At 39.6% G+C, this 15,775-nt stretch overlaps 1 protein-coding gene across 2 annotated transcripts in view; it reads left to right on the top strand.

Annotated features, from left to right (window-relative positions):
• Positions 1-15,775, top strand: part of VPS39 (VPS39 subunit of HOPS complex) — a 47,599-nt gene that overhangs the window by 16,076 nt on the left and 15,748 nt on the right. For both annotated transcript variants that reach the window (XM_086710450.1, XM_086710451.1), the window contains 4 exons: positions 1,571-1,754; positions 5,117-5,237; positions 5,347-5,467; positions 12,162-12,291. In XM_086710450.1, coding sequence (XP_086566576.1) covers positions 1,571-1,754; positions 5,117-5,237; positions 5,347-5,467; positions 12,162-12,291 — 556 coding nt within the window. The remainder of the gene's footprint in view (positions 1-1,570; positions 1,755-5,116; positions 5,238-5,346; positions 5,468-12,161; positions 12,292-15,775) is intronic.

Below are 15,775 nucleotides of genomic sequence, written 5' to 3'. Positions count from 1 at the left end.
TTTAAAATTTTGAAAGCCACATGTGTTTATTATAAAAAAATAAGGAAATATAGATAAGGAAAGTAAAGGAAATATAAATCATCCATAATCTATTGACTCAGAGATAGTTACTGTTAATCTTTGGGCATATGAACTTCTGCCTATTTACAAAGATACCATACACGTTGTTTTACAACTTTTTTTCCTTCTCCTAAGTGGTATCAATATCCACGACATTGTTTTTTTTTCCTCCAGTAGTCATACTGTATGTAGAAATGGTTGATATACCATTCATTTCATAGCATAACCTAAACTTCTGAGCTTTATACCCCTCTCATATTCCAGACTTGGCAATTCTAGAAGTCTTTCTCTCCATCTTCACTTCTCCCCACTTCCCCACTCCCCACCATGTTAGCTCTTCATTATTTATCTAGTTAATATATCTGTTCCACATTTATGTTGTTAGAGTGTCCTCATTTTATCAGCATCAGAGTTGCAAACTCATAGAGGAGTCACTGCTCTCCAGCTGACTGATTAGCAGAATAACAGTGAGGCATTTAGGTGCCAGCAGAAGTCCATGAGGGGTAGGGATACAGAACCTGAAGCTGGAGCGGGCTCCCTCTGACTGTCTTGAATTCTGGCATCATCTTCTCAAGGGTACAGTCTTGAGGGTGGGAAATCTTGGTTTAGACCCAAGCTATTAAAAAATTATTCATTTATATACATACAGTAAAATTCATTCTTTTTGATGTATAGTTCTGAGTTTTAACAGATGCCTTGAGTTGTGTAGCCACCACCATAATCAAGATTCAGAGCAGCTCCATCACCCAAAAACTGCCATCATGCTGCCCCTCTGAAGTCAACCCCTCCTTCTATGCCCCAGCCTCTAGTAATCACTGACCTGTTCTTCATCTTTTATAGTTTTGCCTTTTCCAGAATGTCATATAAATGGAATCCTACCGTATGTAGCCTTTTGAATATGGCTTCTTTCACTCAGCATTATGCGTTTGACATCCATCTGTATTGTTGTGTGTGTCATTTTATTCCTCATGGCTGAGTAGTATTCCATGGTATGGATGTACTATAGTTTGTTTATTCATTCATCAGTTGAAGGACAACGTTGTTTCCAATTTTTTGCCACTATGAATAAGGCTGCTATAAACATTTGCATACAGGTTTTCGTGTAAACATAAGTTTTTACTTCTCTTGAGCAAATACCTAAGGAATGGGATTACTGGGTTGTATGGTAAGTGTCTATTTAACTTTATAAGAAGCCAACAAACAAAATGGCTGTACCATTTTGCATTCTCACCAGCAGCGAGTGAGAGTCCCAGTCACTCTGCATCCTCGCCAGCACTTGACATTGTTAGTTGCCAGGCCAGATGCTTGTGCCTCTGTGTTAGAGAAAAAGAGAACTGGTTCTGTCATTGTGATGACAAAATTTGTCATAACAAACTCTATAATATTTCCTTATGCCAAGCAAGGAATATTATTGGCTTCTGTAGGCTTGGAGTTATATTTGGGTTTTTCAGGCCATGTTCGTGCCTCTATTGAGAGAATGCTGGTTGATTCAATTTGTGTCTTCCTATAGGTGGATGGAAAGGGGTCCATCAAAGAGCTCTTTCCAACAGGAAAACAGCTGGAGCCGTTAGTTGCACCTCTGGCAGATGGAAAAGTGGCTGTGGGTCAGGATGATCTCACCGTGGTGCTCAATGAGGAGGGGATATGCACACAGAAATGTGCCTTGAACTGGACAGACATACCAGTGGCCATGGGTGAGACCACTATAGCTGCTGTTTCCCACCGTGGGCTGGGGTTGTGCGCCATCCTCACAGAATGGAATCCCTTTCATAGCTTCAGCATACTGTGGTTACAGTGTCATTTACTCTCAGTTCCCCTTCCTATAAGTAGACAAGTTTGTAAGATCATTAAAAATGGGATATTCTGGTTTTTGTAGGAAGCTGGGTTTTGCCCCTGCGGGGGAAAGAAATGAGCAGAGTTGTGTGTTTTAGGAAGTGATTGTCTACTGCTGTATATTTTTACTTCTTAGTCCTTTTTGTTATACCTTCTTTTTTTTAAACAATTTTTTTTTTCAACGTTTATTTATTTATTTTTGGGACAGAGAGAGACAGAGCATGAACGGGGGAGGGGCAGAGAGAGAGGGAGACACAGAATCAGAAACAGGCTCCAGGCTCTGAGCCATCGGCCCAGAGCCTGACGCGGGGCTCGAACTCACGGACCGCGAGATCATGACCTGGCTGAAGTCGGACGCTTAACCGACTGCGCCACCCAGGCGCCCCAGTTATACCTTCTTTTTAATGGTTTTATTGTGTCCTCTGCCAGATAGATTACATTTGGAAATTAGTGGTAATTCCTTATTTATTCCTGTAATACATGCAACTCAATATTGAAGTGTTTTTGATGTGGTGGTTATCGCTTCTGCTTTTGTAGCTTGGAGGTGCACATTGCATTTAGATGTCAGTCTCTGCCCTCCATGTTAAGGGTTTCTGCTCCTACACCTGCCTCAGGCTCTCAGCAGTGGCATTGCCTGGAAGCATGTGACCACCCTTGCAGCAATTCATTTTCAGTCAGAACAGTGAGCATTTTAAAAATAGTTACCACTGTGGAGGGGGGCGTACAAACATGCCATCTTTAAAGACTCTAGCTGGGGAGGTAAAGATTCCATCTTGGATAAAGAGATAAAATAAGGCACCATTGGAGCGGTTAAATTGGATGAGCTGAGATTCAGTAGTTGAGAAACGACAAGTTCATTGTTCAACTTCTCAGGAAGAAGTTTCATTACATAGGTACGATTAGACTGGACCAGGCAGGGAGACTGCCCTGGCTAAAACAGGTGGCTCAAATTGGGGAGGAATAAGGATAGTGCCGGTTAGAGGCCCGTGCAAAGGTCTCACAGAACAGTAGATTCCTAAATGGTAAATGTTTGGATAAAAGCATCAGGTTCTAGGGTATTTTGGTGGTGGTTAGAGATGAACGGTTCAGAAGGAAGATAAATCAAAAGGACAATATTTTATAAGGCCCGAGATTATGTATATTAACAAGTTTGAGGGGCTCAGAGCTGCGCGAGAAGCTTCGTGTGGTATTCTAGGCGGCCCTTGTTTTCCCTTCAGAAGAGGAGCTGTGGGAGAACTGATGAAGATGTGTGTAATACGCTTGAAGGATGTTTCTGATTCCCTAGTATGAGTTCCTTTGTTAGCGCCCATTGCCTTTAGCAGTGTTTCTCAGAAACAGTTCTGTGCCTTAACATAGTGAGGTGGGGAGAAGGCATTCTTTCTAGGTAGGGTGGGAGAATCACCACTGGACAGAGGAAGACTAAACTCCTTAGATGGTGTGCATTTTAAACTTCATTTATATTTCTGCTCTCAACTTTACCACTTCACCCAGGCTCCAGTCATCGTGGAACCCCCCCTCACTGAGTGATCATCACACGTGCTGTTGTCTCTTGATTTCTTCTCTGCCTGGCCCTGTCCAGCTCACATGACAAGGCCCTATTCAGTGGTACTTCCCCCTGTGAAGTCTTCTCTGATGCGCAGGCAGAATTAGTCACTTCCCCTTGTTGCTTCCAAAGCTCTTTCAGCTTTCCCTGTCATGGTGCCCACACTGTCTCACTGGATACAGTTGAGCTGTCTTCTGTGCTCATGTAGGAGCCCTGTGAACCCTGGACTCATGTCTTGATCCACTTTGAGTAGGGCCTGAAACATAGCCTTTTAGGAAATGCTTGCTGAATAGGTGAATCACTGTCATTGTTGGCAATTTGTTATATATCTGCTGTATACCAGGCACTCTGCCAAGTTTTGAAGATACAAACAGATATAGACCATCTCTGTCGTCAAAGAGTTGAGGAGACTGGGCAATGATAAGAGTGCTTCTATTATAGATTACCTTTTTCATTAAATTAGACCAGATTAAAGGAGAGAAATTTTACAAATTTATACAAATTAACACCAAAGGGAATTGTACTAGCTTTTAAAAAGGAGGCCAGCAAAAAAAAAAAAAGTAAAAAATCCAACACAAAACCACATTTATTTTACTTTATTTTTTTTTGTAAGATGAAAAATACCAGCCTAATAACAGTGATGGTGTTCAAAGTGATAGAAGTATTACTTAGGCCAGGTCCCTTCTGGCTGTAAATTTTTTACTGTATTTAGAGTGTAAATTGCAAACATAATATGAAAAACTTTTTATCGGAAAATAAATGAGGAAAATAAATTCATAGGAAGTTAGCCAGACTAAGAAACTACAAATACATTCTTTGAGGTTACATTTCTTTTTGATAATGATGCCATCTAGTGGTTCATTTCTTACTATTTTTTTTACATTTAAAAAATTTTCAGTTTTGTGATAAAAAATAACATAAAATCTATCACCTTAACCATTTTTAAGCATACAGTTCAGTCATTACATATATTCATATGGTCATGCAACAAATTTCAGAATATTTTCATCTTGCGAAACTAAAACTCCATATCTATTAAGTAACAACCCATTTCTCTCTCCCTCAGCCCTTGGCAACCACTCCTCTACTTTCTAGATACCTCACATCAGTGGTAGACAACTGCTACCCTGAGAATGCCATCCAGCTGCCTTCTCTGTAACCATTAAGCATCAGGTGGAGTGTGCATCTTTTCCCTGTGAAAATCTTAAGCAGAAATAACTTTGGCCAGAAATGTGGAATTCTTTTGTTAGCCTCATTTTAGGGAAAAAAGAAGTTACCTTCCTCCTGCCCTTCCTAAGAGAATGAAAGAAGAGGTCTTGTAACCTTATTCTCCCTCTGATGCATTGTTAGGGGCAGCTGCCACTGACCTTTCTCTGGCTTAATTTTGTGACTGGTGAGAAAGGGAGCAGGTGAAGCTTTCACCCAGTCCTTTGGAGGAGATGGTAGGAGTGGGATCAGGTCACTGTCAGCGAAGCTGGATGCATCCTTCTTGTGCAAGAGATTTCTCTTAGCATCACTTGGGCAAAACATTTTTTCCCTTTGGATATCACAATGTAGGATCCTGACTTGGTATTTGACTAGTGGACTATTGGGAGATCCTGTTTAAGTGCAGCTTAGAAATGGGAAACTGAAGCAGTTCATAGACCAGATCTGCAATTCAAGGTGTTCTTTCTTGTTTAGAGCACCAGCCTCCCTACATCATTGCAGTTTTGCCTCGATATGTGGAGATCCGAACATTTGAACCGAGGCTTCTGGTCCAGAGTATTGAATTGCAAAGGCCCCGCTTCATTACCTCGGGAGGGTAAGGAATTTCTTTTTTTACTGTAGCTGCCATATTGCAAAGCTTTAAAATCACCTATGTCATCATAAAGCCTGTGCCCTTTTGCTGATCCTCTTATTCCTGCCCCCAGATCAAATATTATCTATGTGGCTAGCAATCATTTTGTTTGGAGACTCATTCCTGTCCCCATGGCAACCCAAATCCAACAGCTTCTCCAGGACAAGCAGTTTGAACTGGCTCTACAGCTTGCAGTAAGTATTGTTTCTGAGATATGGATCTGAGTCTGCCTTTCTCGTTGTTCAAAGCAGGTTTTTTTGGTTTAGATGTTTATATTTGGTTTAGACTAGTAGAATAAGCACAGAGCTGAAAGTTAGGAGACTTGGATTTGGGATCTGATGCTGCCATAAACTCTAAATAATTTCACATTTTCAGTTTGCTTATCTGTAAAATGGAGAAGAATGCCAAATATCTCCTAGAATTAATAAGACAATAAAATAATTTAATATATACGTTACAGCCTTGAAAAATTAAAGACAGTGCAGGTATTAAAGTAGCAATTATAAATGTAAGACCGCAGTCTGGTTAAATGCAACAACTGGAGGGCCACTCAAAATCCCTTTCAACAGTAGTTCCCCTGTGTTTGGATAGGCAGGCCTTCTTCAGGTATTCTGAAGCCACCTCATGTTGCTGCATTTGAGAAGGCTGCACTCTTTATGGCTGCCACTGTCCTTGAATGTTTCCATGGGATATTGTTCATAGCCGAGGTTCATAGCCAAGTAGTAACCATGCTCTTATTTTGGTGTTTCTCTCATTGCCAACTTTTGGAGACTGATCTCTGAGATTTGTCTTATTCTTTTAAACATCCCCAGTGGTGATTATTGTCTGTAGAGAGTGATTTGAGTTTAGGAAACAACCAAAGATTATTCCGATCCTACTCATTAAATTAATTTAGTAAAAGAGATTTTTATGAAGATAATATTTTAAAAGCTTACTTTTTAGAGTATCTTGTCAGTTCTTTCTCAAAGGTAAACAGTGGTTGCATGTTTTGGAATTTATGTTTGTAGTCACATGTGGTAGATACTTTTGAAAAGTAACATTCATCTTGGATATACATGTTCTGGATTTAAAACAAAAATCCAGTCTTAATAGTTAGACATGTTTAATATCCCATAAAGATTGTTTCTTTCTTAGGGCATTTAATTTTACATCTTACTAATTTTTTTTTTTTTTTTTTTTGCCACCTATGCATTGCCCTCCATTATTTTATTTTCATTTTTAAAATAATACCCATGAACCCACCATTTTACCCAAGAAAAATAACTTATGTAACCTATATGTTCCTCCCCATCCCATCCCTCTACCTTCCCTCAAGACATAGCCATTACCCTAAATTTGTATTTATCACACCCGTTAAAAATGTGTTTCTTGTTGAAAAATCTCAAATAAATAATCTAACTTTACACATAAAGGAGTTAGAAAAAGAACAAACAAAATCCCAAACCAGTAGTAGGAAGGAAATAATAAAGATTAGAGCAGAAATAAATGAAATAGAAACTAAAAAACAATAAAACAAATCAATGAAACTAGGAGCTGGTTCTTTGAAAAGATCATCAAAATTGATAAACCATTAGCCAAAGAGAGGACTCCAATAAATGAAATAAGGAAGAGGAGAATTAACAATTGACAACACAGAAATGCAAAGGATTATAAGAAAATTATGAAAAATTATATGCCAACAAATTGGACAAATAAAAAAAATGGATAAATTCCTAGAAACATATAACCTCCCAAGACTGAATCAAGAAGAAATACAAAATTTGAACAGACTGATTGTCAGCAGTGAAATTGAATTAGTAATCAAAAAACTTCCCGGGGTGCCTGAGTGGCTCAGTTGGTTGCGTGTCCAACACTTGATTTTGGCTCAGGTCATGATCCCAGGGTTGTGGGATTAGCCGTGCCCCAGGCTCCATGCTGAGTGTGGAGCCTGCTTAGGATTTCCTTTTTCTCTCCCTCTTTCTCCCACTCTGCCCCTCTCCCTTACTTGCTTGCATACTCTCTCTCTAAAATTAAAAAACAAACAAACAAACAAACAAACAAAAAAACCTCCCAAAAAACAAAAGTCTAGGACCAGATGGCTTCACAGGTGAATTCTACCAAACATTTAGAGAAGAGTTAATACATATTCTTCTCAAACTATTTGAAAAAAACAGAAAAGGAGGGAAACCTTCCAAATCCATTCTATGAGGCCATTACCCTGATACCGCAGCCAGATAAAGACACTACAAAAAAAAAAAAAAAAAAAGAGAGAGAGAACTACAGGCCAATATCCCTGATGAACACAGATGCAAAAATTCTCAATAAAATACCAGCTAACTGAATCCAACGGTACTTTAAAAATCATTCACCACAATCAAGTGGAATTTCTTCCTTGGTTGCAAGGGTGGTTGAATATTTGCAAATTAATCAATGTGTTATGTCACATCAAGAGAAAGGATAAAGAACCATATGATCATTTGAGTAGATACAGAAAAAGCATTTGCCAAAGTACAGTATCCATTCATAAAAAACTCTCAACAGAATAGGTTTAGAGGGACTGTACCTCAATATCATATATGAAGAACCCACAGCTAATATCATCCTTAATGGAGAAAAAAACTGAGAGCCTTTTCCCTAAGGTCAGGAACAAGGTGAGGTTGTCCACTCTCACTGCTTTGTTCAACATAGTACTGGAAGTCCCAGCCATAGAAGTCAGACAACAAAAAGAAATAAAGGCATCCAAATCAGTATGGAAGAAGTAAAAGTATCACTGTTTACAGATGACATGATACTGTATATAGAAAACCCAAAAGATTCCACCAAGAAACTGCTTGAATTGATAAATGAACTCAGTAAAGTTTCAGGATGCAAAATCAATCACAGAAACCTGTTGCATTTCTACACTAATAATGAAATAGAGGAAAGAGAAATTAAGAAAACATTCCCATTTACAATTGCACCAAAAATAATAAAATACCTAGGAATAAACTTAACCAAGGAGGTGAAAGGTCTGTACTCTGAAAACTGTAAAACACTGATGAAAGAAATTGACAATGACACAAACAAATGGAAAGATATTCCATACTCATTAACTGGAAGAACAAATATTGTTAAAATGTCCATTCTATCCAAAGTAATCTATAGACTTAATGCAATCTCTATAAAAATACCAATAGCATTTTCCACAGAACTAGAACAAACATTTCTAAAATTTGTGTGGAACCACAAAAGACCCTAAATAGCCAAAGCAATTTTGAAAAAGAGGAAGAAATGAAACTGAAGGTATCACAATCCTAGATTTCAAGATATGCTACAAAGCTGTATTAACAAAAGCACTATAATACACAAAAAACAGACACATAGATAAATGGAATAGAATAGAGAGCCCAGAAATAAACCCATGATTATATGGTCAATTACTCTTCAACAAAAGAGGCAAGAATATACAATGGGTAAAAAACAATCTCTTCAAAAAATGGTGGTGGAAAAACTAGGCAACAGTATGCAAAAGATTGAAACTGGACCCCTTTCTTACACTATTCACAAAAAATAAGGTCAAAATGGATTAAAGACCTAAATGTGAGACCTGAAATCGTAAAAATCCTAGAAGAACACAGGCAGTAATTTCTCTGAAATCGATCATAGCAACATTTTTCTAGATATGTCTCCTTAGGCAAGGGAAACAAGCAAAAACAAACTATTGGGACTACATCAAAATAAAAAGCTTCTGCACAGCAAAGCAAACAGTCAACAAAACTAAAAGACAACCTACTAAATGAAAGAATATACTTGCAAATGACATACCTGATAAAGGATTAGTATCCAAAATATATAAAGAACTGATATAACTCAACACCCAAAAAATAATCCAATTTAAAAATGGGCAGAAAGCATGAACAGTCATTCTCCAGAGAAGCCATACAGATGGCCAGCAGACATTTGAAAAGATGCTCAACATCACTCCTCATCAGGGAAATGCAAATTAAAACCACAATGAGATGATACGTCATACCTGTCAGAATGGCTAAAATCAACAACATAAGAAACAACAAGTGTTGGTGAGGATGTGGAGAAAAACTGGAGCCTTCATGCACTGTTGTGGGAATGCAAATTGGTATAGCTACTGTGGAAAACAGTATGAAGTTTCCTCAAAAAATTAAAAATAGAACTATTATATGATCCAGTAATTCAACTACTGGAATTTACTCAAAGAACACAAAAACACTGATTCTAAAAGATACATGGACCCCTGTGTTTATTGCATTATTTACAGTAGCCAAGATAGGGAAGCAATGTAAGTGTCCATTGATAGATGAGTGGATGAAGAAGATGTGGTATATATACACAATGGAATATTTTTCAGCCATAAAAAGAATGAAATCTTGCCATTTGCAACAACATGGAGGGATCTAGAGAGTATAATGCTAAGTGAAATAAGTCAGTCAGAGAAAGACAAATACCATATGATTCCACTTATATGTGGAATTTAAGAAGCAAAAGACCAAAGAAAAAAAGAGATAAACCACAAAAACAGATTCTTAACTATAGAGAACAAACTGGTAGTTATCAGAGGGGTGGGTAGATGAGGGAAAATAAGTGAAAGGGATTAAGAGTACACGTATCATGGGGTGCCTGGGTGGCTCAGTTGGTTAAGCATCAGACTCTTGATTTTGGCTCACATCATGATCTTACAGTTCATGAGATTGAGCCCTGTGTGAGCACGGAGACTGCTTGAGATTCTCTCTGTCCCTCCCATATGTATGTGCGCATCTATGTACTCTCTAATAAATAAACATTTTAAGAAAAGAGTACACATATCGTGATGAGCACTGAGTATTGTATAGAATTGTCAACTCACTATATTGTATACCTGAAACTAATATAATACTACATTAATCGTACTGGAAGTAAATTTTAAATGTTTTTTTATTATTTTTTTTTATTTTTAGAGAGTGCAAGTGGGGAGAGTGGCAAAGGGAAAGAGAGAGAGAGAAAGAGAAAGAAGGAATCCCAAGCAGGCTCCACACTCATTGCAGAGCCCAATGTGAGGCTCAATCCCACAACCCTAAGATCATGACCTGAGCTGAAATCAAGAGTCGGATGTTCAGCTGACTGAGCCACCCAGGCATCCCTGTACTGGAATTAAATTTAAAAATTCCTTTTAAGTTTATTTATTTATTTAGAGAGATAGAGGGCCTGAGCAGGGAGAAGCAGAGAGAAGGAGAGAGAGATTGCAAAGCAGGCTCAGCACTATTAGCGCAGAACCGGATGTGGGGCTTGAACTCACGAACTGTGAGATCATGACCTGAGCCGAAACCAAGAGTCAGACGCTTAACTGACTGAGCCAGCCAGGCGCCCCTGTAATTAAATTTTAAGAAGTTGCTTCTTGTTTAATCATTTACATATATCTGTGTGCTAGAATATGTATTTAGTTTTTGAACTTTAAAGGGTATGATGCAGCGCATAGCTTTTTTAGTATCTTATTTTTCTCCACAGGAAAGTCTTGGGTCTTTTCAGTGATCTTCCTGCTGCAGGTTGTGTGTTTAATCTTCAGTGGAGAGGGTAGAAGTGGGTTTCCATTTTTCCTTCTCTTTTCTAGACTTGTGCTTAGTAGGTATCCTGTGCTGTGATGAAAGAAGGTTGGTTAATACCATCTTCGCTCTTGAGGAACCTATTTTTTTCTGTAAAGAAATTAAAGAACTACATGAAACTTTCAGAGGACAATTAACATACTAAAGTTTTTACCATTGACAAAACATGGAGCAAAATTTTAGCCAAGGGACAGTTCCCTGTGGGCTGGACATGGCATTCCCCAGCTTGGACCCTTTCTGAATAGATCCGAATCAGGTGAGGAAACAGAATGCTAAGAGCCTGAGGAAGTTGAAGAAGTGAAAACAAGTGTGGAAACCGTTTGGAGCCCATCCTGACTGGAGCAGAAGGTGATGCTTGAATGTCTGGGAATAATCCAGATAAGGAGGCTGTGCCAGGTGTTGAAAGCCTGTAAAGCACCCAAGAGGGCTTAGACCAGGTGTGGCCGCATGGTGATGGTGGTCTAGACAAGGCAATAGATGGCACAAGGAAAGGAAAAGAAGGGAAAAATGGAAAGACAGTTTGAAGGAAGAAATTAAACCTAAAGATGGGTTTAAAAGAATATGAGGGGTATGAAGGGTTATAAGGGAGAAACAAAAATCATAAATAGCTTACTGTGAACAGCACCTGTCCCTACTGTGCCAGCTACGTTAAATGTCCTTTGATCCTTGAGCATGCCTGGGTTCCCTCTGTCACATTAGGGCCTTACACACGTGCTGTCCTCTTTGCTGGGAAAACACACTCTTCTTCCCTTCCATCTGTCCGCTGCCCAGACTCCCCTGGTTAACTCCAGCTCAGCCTATGTCTTAGTCCACATTCCTCCTGGTGTCCTTCTCAGACCCACTGCTCAGACTAGACTAGATACCCCTCCCATGTGCTTCTGTCATCACTCACCCTGTTTTGTTTTGGTTTCGATTTTTTTGTGTTTTTAAACTAAACTCTAGACTTGACTCAGATTTCACCAGTTTTTCCATTAACGTAACGCCCTTTTTCTGTTCCAGTTTCAAGTCCAGAAATCACGTTGTATTTAGCTGTTGTATGTCTTCAGTGACCTCTGATCTGTGACAGTTTCTTAATCTTTCCTTATTTTTCATGACCTTGACAATTTTCAGGAATACGGGTCACACATATTTTGTGGAAACCCAGTTATATTTTAATTACATAATTTCTTCTCAGTCTTTTGGTTAGAATATCAGGGCAGTCTATGAGGGCAGATGCCATGTGGCTGTCTTATACACTTTGGTGTGTCTAATACCTAGTATATACTGAATAAATATTTGGTGAGTGAGTGAACTCTTACCTATTCTGTTGTCTTACTAGGAAATGAAAGATGATTCCGACAGTGAAAAGCAGCAACAGATCCATCACATTAAGAACTTGTATGCCTTCAACCTCTTCTGCCAGAAGCGTTTTGATGAGTCCATGCAGGTCTTTGCTAAGCTTGGCACAGGTAACAAGCGGGTATGGCCCTGGGATAAGGACTTCATGGAGGGAAGGGAAACTGGAAAGCACAGAAGAAGTGATACTAGACATCTGAGACCAGTGCTCATGTCAATTGATCCTCATGCCTCACAGGATCTGGTGGGTGACCACAGGTTATATATTTACAGCCCTCATCTTGTGCATCTGGTCTCACCCGTAAACACAGACTTCCAGTTGCCCACAGTGGTTTACCCATGCCATTAGAGAAAGAAAACAGAAAGTAATTCAAGTGAACAAGTGTGTATTCAGCATTCTAGTATTTATTGAATGCTGTTCTAGGCAAAAGTCCCTGACCTGAGCTTAGTAGGATTAAACAGTAGGTTACTTTTGAGAGTCACACAAGGCAGTGCTGCAAAGCCCTTCCTGTTCTCAGAGACCTACAAACTCTCTAGACATTAGAACATGGTTGTGAGGGGCAGGTACGCTGGCGTCTGACTGTTGACCTCAGGCAAAGTTAGCGGACCTCTCTGTGTTCCAGTTTTCTCCTCTGCAAAGCAGGTGAATAATAATACTTAAAGCATTGTGAACATTATGTAAAGTGCTTAGAACAGTGCATGGTACAGGATAAATGCCAAATAAAGTTAGCTTGTTGTTAGTATTAAATTGTTTTGTTTCTGTATACTCTATTTTGGCTTAATTTAGGTCCGTTTATATATACTTGGTTTGACTCTATATAATATTTATCCCTTCTTCTTTTGTTTTGCCTTTTTTTCTCCTTCCCTCATCATTGGCCAATAATGAGCTAAAGATAACTCCCTGTATCAGTTAAGGTTCTTGGTTGTGAGCAATGGAGACCAGTTCTGGTTAATTAAAGCAGTATCTGGATAAATGAAGCGTGGTTTCTTGGAATATTAGGAGAATGGTAGGTAGACACAAAATTAATGGAGACCAGGCTTTGGGAATGATAGGAACCAAGGGAGCTCCGGAGAACCTCCCAACAAGAAGCAGGGAGCTGGACAGCAGTCCCTTTGGAACCAGGACAGGCTGAGCAGTCCTCCACTGGCACTGTTACTTCCTGAGCTGTTGCTACCGCCTGTTACCACATCCTCAATGAAAATTGCCCCTCACCAGCTTGTATTAGCTATCTAATGCCAAAGCTTAGTGGCGTAAAATAACAAATCATCTGTTATCTCTCCCGGTATGTGTTATGGTTAGGAATTTGGGAAGGAATCAGCTAGGCAGTTGTTGCTTGGGATTTCTCATGTAGTTGTAGTTGTATGTTGGCTTGGCTATCTTCATCTGGAGTCCTGACTAGGCTAGAGGATCCACTTCCAGAGTGGCTCATTCTCATAGCTGACAAGTTGGTGCTGGTTGTGAGCTGGAGGCCTCAGTACTTATCCAAGTGGGTCCCTCTGAGTGTCCTCATTCCTAGTGACTGGCTTTTCCTGGTGTGAGCAATCCAAGAGACCTCAGTGGAAGCCTCACTGCCTTTTATCATAGTCACTTCTGCCATATTCTTATGTGTTCAAGGCAGGGGAACACAGACCCTACCTCTTGCTGGAGGAGTATCAACATTACATAAAAGAACCATGTAGACTGTGATCTTTGTTGGTGTGTACCATAACTGCTTGTCATCCTTGAGTCACTTTCTCAAGATTAAGGGTATCTAATTGACCAGGATTGGGTCATAGTCTCACACCTTCTGACTTTACTAGGGGTGGGGAAAGAGGTTGTGGCTACCCTTTGCTTCTGAAGGCAAATGTAGGTGCCTAGAACTATTCTCCAAGACCACATGTGGTATGGAAGAAGGAGCTCACCTATTTAAGAAGAGGGGTGAAAGCTGGGCAACCTGAATCAATAAATTTGTACCATCCTTCCTCTGAATGAACTCATTTGGGACATTTATTTTCAGTGTTCTACCAGCTCTTTGGGAACACTAGAATAATAAGCTATAATATGCCATAGTAACTTGGTACTTTTTCTATGTACCAATGGTAATTGAACCCCAATCCTAAAGCTTTAAAGTCAGTCTTAATGAAGTTATTATCTTTTAATTTATTCATTCCACAAATACATACAGTGCAGTGCACTTCATTGGGCTCCAAGTAACTTTAACCAGACAAATTCTGCTTTCAAAGAACAGTCTTATAGGGAACTAAGGCCCAAGTGGACCCTTACCAGTGGCAGGAGGAGATGTGTGCTGGTGGTGATGTTGTCTAGTGGGCAGCATCTCCATTGACCTCAGACTAAGGTCTGGTCCTCAGGTCCAGAAGTGGATGTTCTTAGTATAGCCAGAGATCATCGGACTACCAGTATAGTCTGACCCTGACGAAAATCACATGAGACCAATATATTAACAGAATATCCCTTTATTTATTTACAGTAGAGAGGCCAGATCTCTTTCCAGTGGCTAGAATATTCATACAGGGCACCCAGGGCACTCTTTTTTATGTGTATTGAGGTATAGGCATTTTGTTATGATGCTTTGAATGTGGTTCTGCAAAACCTTATATTCTATAATAAATAACTCGTGTAGGGGCGCCTGGGTGGCTCAGTCGGTTAAGCATCTGACTCTTGATTTCGGCTCAAGTCGTGATCTTACGGTTCATGAGATTGAGCCCCGTGTTGGCCTGTGCTCTGACAGCACAGGATTCTCCCTCTCTGCCCCTCTCCTGCTCGCTTGTTCTCTGTCTTTCTCTCTCTCTCTCTCTCTCTCTCTCTCTCTCTCTCTCTCAAAGTTTAAAATAAATAAATCCTTAATGGGACATAACAGGGCTTGTGGGAAAAATGGGAATGGGGCAGACCACTCAAGACATAGGCAACTTTGTAAGTGGAACACTAATTAAAACAATAACGGTCCTACTAAAACTAAATTCCCACTGGTGTTGGTACCCAGCATGACAGTGCTTGGCAATCTTGAATCCTGGGGCTGTGCTTTCTCCTTTGAGATACAAATCTTTGAGAATATTTGCTTCTAATAGAAACTAGTTTCATCAAAATAAAGCGTCTCATCCTGGATATAGACTTCTTTATAAGCCCTCAAATAATTAATATGGGGAGAACATCTTTGCTTCATTTTGACTCTCAGCTTTTGCAGGTGGTTTAACTTAATAAAAAGTGTAGCGGTTTCGAAGCTACTAACCAGCCACTCCTTGGGCTAAAAAAGGTCACTTTTCAGTCCTTTCTTTAGGTCTCCCAGTGTAATTAGGCTTTCTCTTTAATTATGAGGAAGCTTGCCTGGTCACTTGAAAACACTAACAAGTTGGGGAAATTTGCATACAAACAGACACAATTTTTGCCTCATAATGATCTCATTCTCCCACTTACCAACTGTGCATGAACTAATTCACATGAAAGAAACTCAGGTTGTAGCAGAAAAGAGTGTACCTGGGATGCTAAGTCAGAAGAATGCTTCAAGAGCACAGAATGGGAGCAAAAGGAAGTTTTGTGGAGGCATGTTCTGAGCCAGAGCGAGGCCAGGCTGCAGAAAAGTCTCAAATGGCTGGAATATA

Source organism: Puma concolor, chromosome B3, assembly GCF_028749965.1.
Source record: "Puma concolor isolate L17-30 chromosome B3, mPumCon1.1.hap2, whole genome shotgun sequence".
In the NCBI taxonomy this organism is placed as follows: Eukaryota; Metazoa; Chordata; class Mammalia; order Carnivora; family Felidae; genus Puma; species Puma concolor.
The sequence above is the reverse complement of the archived record's forward strand: the minus strand, read 5'-3'. Positions and strand labels throughout refer to the sequence as shown.